Source organism: Anas acuta, chromosome W (assembly GCF_963932015.1).
Source record: "Anas acuta chromosome W, bAnaAcu1.1, whole genome shotgun sequence".
Lineage (NCBI taxonomy): Eukaryota > Metazoa > Chordata > Aves > Anseriformes > Anatidae > Anas > Anas acuta.
The window spans coordinates 4,816,776-4,822,735 of record NC_089016.1 but is presented as its reverse complement, the minus strand read 5'-3'; the positions used below and the strand labels follow the sequence as shown (position 1 = coordinate 4,822,735).

General features: G+C 52.3%; 1 protein-coding gene across 1 annotated transcript; it reads right to left on the bottom strand.

Annotated features, from left to right (window-relative positions):
• Positions 1-5,003: 5,003 nt before the first annotated feature.
• LOC137847379 (olfactory receptor 8G50-like) lies at positions 5,004-5,960 on the bottom strand. The gene has a single exon (XM_068665658.1). It carries the CDS (start codon positions 5,958-5,960, stop codon positions 5,004-5,006), a length of 957 nt encoding a protein of 318 aa, XP_068521759.1.

The window sequence follows — 5,960 nt, the reverse complement described above, 5'->3', positions numbered from 1 at the left end:
TGCTGAATGAGGGGGGTGTCCTGGTCACGGGAGACGCTGAGAAGGCAGAGATACTGAATGCTTTCTTTGCTTCAGTCTTTGCTTCAAGGACACTCCCCCGGGACTCCTCGCCCCTGGCAATAGGACAATGTGTCTGGGAAATGGAGGGCTCCTGCCTAGTGGACGTGAGAGTGGTTCAGGAGCATCTGAGTGGGCTCAACGCACACAAATCCATGGGTCCCGATGGGATGCATCCACATGTGCTAAGGGAGCTGGCAGAGTTGATCGCCAGACTGCTCTCTATCATCTTTGAAAGGTCCTGGAGAACAGGAGAGGTGCCTGAAGACTGGAGGATAGCCAATGTCACTCCGGTCTTCAAGAAGGGCAGGAAGGAGGATTCAGGAAACTACAGGCCAGTCAGTCTCACCTCTGTCCCTGGAAAGGTATTGGAGCACCTTGTTCTGGATGCCATCTCCAAGCAATTGGAAGAGAAGAAGATTATGAGGGGTAGTCAGCATGAATTCACCAAGGGAAAGTCGTGTTCAACCAACCTTGTTGCCTTCTATGATGGCATCACCAGCTGCGTAGATGGGGGGAGAGCAGTGGATGTCATCTACCTTGACTTTAGCAAGGCTTTTGATGCTGTCTCCCATGGCATCCTACTAGCAAAGCTGAGAAAGTGTGGGATAGAGGAGTGGACAGGAAGGTGGGTTCAGAACTGGCTGACTGTCCGAGCTCAGAGGGTGGTGATCGGAGGAGCAGAGTCTGGCTGGAGGCCTGTGACTAGCGGTGTTCCCCAGGGGTGGCTGCTGGGTCTAGTCTTGTTCAACATCTTCATCAACGACCTTGATGAGGGAATAGTGTCTGCCGTCAGCAAGTACGCCGATGACACAAAGCTGGGAGGAGTGGTTGACGTGTCAGAAGGCTGTGCTGCTGTTCAGCGAGACCTGGACCGGCTGGAGAGATGGGCAGGAAGAAACCAAATGAGATTTAATCATAGAATCATAGAATATCCTGAGTTGGAAGGGACCCTTAAGGATCATCAAGTCCAACTCTTGACACCGCACAGGTCTACCCCAAAAGTTCAGACCATGTGACTAAGTGCACAGTCCAATCTCTTCTTAAATTCAGACAGGCTCGGTGCAGTGACCACTTCCCTGGGGAGCCTGTTCCAGTGTGCAACCACCCTCTCTGTGAAGAACCCCCTCCTTATGTCAAGCCTAAATTTCCCCTGCTTCAGCTTAACCCCGTTCCCGCGGGTCCTGTCACTGGTGTTAATGGAGAAAAGGTCTCCTGCCTCTCGACACCCCCTTACGAGGAAGTTGTAGGCTGTGATGAGGTCTCCCTTCAGCCTCCTCTTCTCCAGGCTGAACAGGCCCAGTGCCCTCAGCCGTTCCTCGTACGTCTTCCCCTCCAGGCCTTTCACCATCTTCGTAGCCCTCCTCTGGACACTCTCCAACAGTTTCATGTCCTTTTTATACTGTGGTGCCCAGAACTGCACACAGTACTCGAGGTGAGGCCTCACCAGCGCAGAGTAGAGCGGGACAATCACCTCCCTTGACCTACTAGCGATGCCGTGCTTGATGCACCCCAGGACACGGTTGGCCCTCCTGGCTGCCAGGGCACACTGCCAGCTCATATTCAACTTGCTGTCTACCACCACCCCCAGATCCCTCTCTTCTAGGCTGCTCTCCAGCGTCTCATCGCCCAGTCTGTACGTGCAGCCAGGGTTTCCCCGTCCCAGGTGCAGGACCCGGCACTTGCTCTTATTGAACTTCATGCGGTTGGCGATCGCCCAGCTCTCCAACCTATCCAGATCCCTCTGCAAGGCCTTTCCACCCTCAACAGAGTCCACAACTCCTCCAAGTTTGGTGTCATCAGCAAACTTGCTCAAAATACCTTCTATTCCTACATCCAGACCGTTTATAAAAATATTGAAAAGTACCGGTCCTAAAATGGAGCCTTGAGGGACCCCACTGGTGACTGCCCGCCAGCCTGACACAGCCCCATTTACCATAACCCTTTGGGCCCTGCCTGTTAGCCAATTGCTCACCCATCGTATGATGTTTTTATTTTATAATAAAATATTTATTTTATTTTATAATAAGAGCAAGTGTAGAGTCCTGCACCTGGGAAGGAACAACCGCACATATCAGTACAGGCTGGGGGATGACCTGATGGAGAGGAGCTCTGAGGAGAAGGACCTGGGGGTTCTGGTGTACGACAGGTTGACCATGAGCCAGCACTGTGCCCTGGTGGCCAAGATGGCCAATGGGATCCTGGCGTGCATTAAAAGGAGCGTGGCCAGCAGGTCAAGGGAGGTGATCCTCCCCCTCTACTCTGCCCTGGTCAGGCCTCACCTGGAGTACTGTGTCCAGTTCTGGGCTCCCCGGTACAAGAAAGACAGGGATCTCCTCAAAAGAGTCCAATGGAGGGCCAAAAAAAAGATGATATGGGGCCTGGAGCATCTTTCTTATGAGGAAAGGCTGAGAGACCTGGGTCTGGAGAAAAGAAGACTGAGAGGGGATCTCATCAATGTGTATAAATACCTGAGGTGTGGGAGACAGAGGGATTTGGCCAACCTCTTTTCGGTGGTTTGCAGGGACAGGACAAGGGGGTAATGGCCACAAGATAGAGCACAGGAATTTCTGCTCCAACATGCAAAGAACTTCTTCACTGTGAGGGTGACAGAGCACTGGAACAGGCTGCCCAGGGAGGTTGTGGAGTCTCCTTCTCTGGAGATATTCAAAGCCCATGTGGATGCCCACCTGGGCAGCCTGCTCTAAGCAACGTGCTTTGGCAGGAGGGTTGGACCTGACTGTCTTTCAAGGTCCCTTCCAACCCCTTCAATTCTGTGATTCTGTAAATCTGTGATTCTGTGAATGGCTAAATTTCCTCCTGGTGGCAGGCAGGCAGACACGGCGATGTCATTGAGTGAATCACAAACCCCATGGGACACAGGGGGCAGCTCAGGCAGGGGACACCTCTGTCCACCATGGCTGGGCTGCTGCTAAGTTCACCTCCTCACAACAGTGCAATGGGCTAGGAGCAGGCAGGCCTCAGGAGGCCATCAAGAGCAGCAGCTGTGGAAGTTGCAGGCAGATGCCTGGGCCCTGGGGAGGGCTGCCCTGCAGTGAAGCCAGCTGGACATGGGGTGGGAGCCTGTGGGATGCGGCATGACAAAGTGCTGGGTGTGACAAAGCACAGCGGGAGAAAGGAGCAGAGTACAGGCAGGGCTGTGAGGGACAGCAGCATCTCATGAGCCCTTGGTGGGCAGAGATGTGAGCAATGGCCAAACAGCACAGAGAGACGGAGGGGAGTAGTGGGGACCCTCTGGGCATCAAGTCTAGCAAAGGCATCCATGTCCAGGGAACCCATGTGTGATGCCAGTGAAGGTCCAAATGATGTAGGCAATGGTATCTGAACTATCAAATGAGTGGACAGGTACAGCAAACTAGGGATCAGCAGGGGAAATATAGAAAGAGTTGATAAGTGGAGAAGTGATTATGGCTGAGAAAGGAAGGGATCAAAATGGATTGAGGAGGAAGAATCCTGTGGAAGAGGAGAGGAGGGGATGCACATGGGCAGCTCCATGTGGACAGGGGGCTGGTCAGGGCTGGTCTGTCCAGACCCCGTGCCCAGTCACTAGGCTCTGTCCTGCCTTCTTATTCAGCTCTGGTGATGCTGTTTGCTGAATACTCCTGGTGTGTTGGAGGTGAATGTATGTGCCTGCTTTGCTGGCCAAGCTCAGGTGGGGCTGGTCAGAGGAGGAGGAGGAGAGCAGGAACTGAAGAGAGCCAGGGTTGGAGCTGCCAAATGGGGAACAGCTCAGAGCCTGGGTAGGACATCAGGGTGGTCCCAAACACCAGGCCCAAACTCGGGGAGCCATGGGTGCATCTGTGCCCATGGGTAAGTGCTGCAGGGGATGCATGGAGTGCTGGTGACCTTCACAGCAGAACAGGCTGAGGTGAGGAAGGGGATGGGGCCAGGTGTGTTGCTCACGGCTCTGTGTGTTAGTGGTGGCGTGGTGGCTGTGAAGGTGCTGTTCCCTGTTGGAGCTGGTCTGTGTCTGGTTGGCTGTGCCCATGCCTTGTGTACACATCTCTGTGTGTGGATGAGATGTGTGTTTGTGTGTTTGGACATGCATATTTGTGTGTATTTGTGTGTATTTACTTGTGTGAACCAGAGTGTTGAGACTTCTGGGGCAATTTCTCCAGGTTCCTGATATAGGAAGAAGTTAGGCTGTATCTTAGGACTGAAGGACATTTTTGAGGGTCCCATGGACATGGAGATGGTGAACAGGGCATCAGGGTGTCCTCTCTAATCTCCCAGCTCCTGTGGAGCATACAGAGGCTTCCAGCAGTCCCAGGAGAGGGCGCATCCTTCCAGTGTTTATGGCTTCACTCCATTGCTCCAGGTGGACCCAAGCTGAGGATTTACTGAGGACTTTTGGGCTCGGGTTCAGCACACGTGTTGGGGGAAATATTAAATAAAGGGAAATTTATCATTTTTCAAAAGCATCCATGAAACTCCAGTACGGTGGGTTGACCTTGGCTGGCCACCAGGTGCACAGTGGGTCACTCTCTGAGTCCTGTCCACAGCAGAAGAAGGGGAGAAGAGGAGAAAGCTCATGTGTCCAGATCAGGACAGGGAAATCGCTTACCAGTTACTACCATGGACACAACAGACACGGGTGGTCCTCCAAGGGTAAATGATCTAGAAACAGGAGATATCTATCTCCACCTCCCTACAAGAAGGTGAAGATAAGATCAGAGGTGCAGCTGGTATCAGAGGAGCATTGAACAGTTCATTAAGAAGGGAAAAGCAAACCCACAACATTTTTCACTATCTGTCTATATAAAGCAGTATTTCTCACCAAGAAGCTCTCTCATTCATTCCTGTCACTCTGCAAGCAGGCTCAAAGGCACAGACTTCTAAAGATACATACAGTACTTGTATGTACAAGTACACACTTGCCTTTGTGAAAGACCCACAGGTAGCCTGTGCCAAGGGTCACTCACCTACTATGATCTCTGTATGCAGACCACAGCTTTCCTAAGCCCTTTGCTCAGGGCCTCCCTGACCTCCCTGTTCCTCAGGCTGTAAATGAGGGGATTGACCAGGGGCGTGAGGATAGTGTAGAAGAAGGAGAGCACTTTGTTGAGTTGCCTTAGTGAGACCGATCGGGACATCATATAGACAATGATGAGGGTGCCGTAGAAAACAGTGATGACAGTGAGGTGAGAGGAGCAAGTGGAAAAGGCCTTCTGCCTGCTCACTCTGGATGGGATTCTCAGGATGGCAGCTATGATGCACACATAGGAGGCCAGCATAAACAAGAAAGGGAAAACCAGATCTAGGAGAGACAGCATAAAAGTTACAAGCATGACCACTCTGGTTTCACTGCAGGAGAGCTCTAGCAGTGGGATAAGGTCACAGAAGAAGTGGTCAATTGCCTTGGGGCCACAGAACTTCAGCTGGGATAAGAGGTGTATGACTACAGCAGACAGCAGAAAACCCATTAACCAAGATCCAGCTGCCATCTGGATACAGACCTTCCAGGTCATGAAGCTTGCATAGAGTAGGGGCTGGCAGATGGCCAAGTATCGATCATAGGACATGGCTGCCAGCAGGTAACACTCAGATGTTACAAAGGAGCCAAAGAAGTAGAACTGAGTGATACAGCCATGAGCAGAGATGGTCCCGTCCCCCGTCAGGAAGCTGGCCAGCAGCCGGGGCAGGATGGTGGAGCTGTAGCAGGTCTCCAAGGAGGACAGGTTGACCAGGAAGAAGTACATGGGGGTGTGCAGATGCTGCACTGCCACCACCAGCACGATGATGAGGATGTTCCCAGCCATGGTGACTGAGTAGATCATGAATGTCAGGAAGAAAAGTGGTGACTGGAGTTCAGGGACATTTCCCAGTCCCAGCAGCAGAAAATCCATTGGTGATGTCCAATTGTCAAGCTGTCCTTCCCCCAT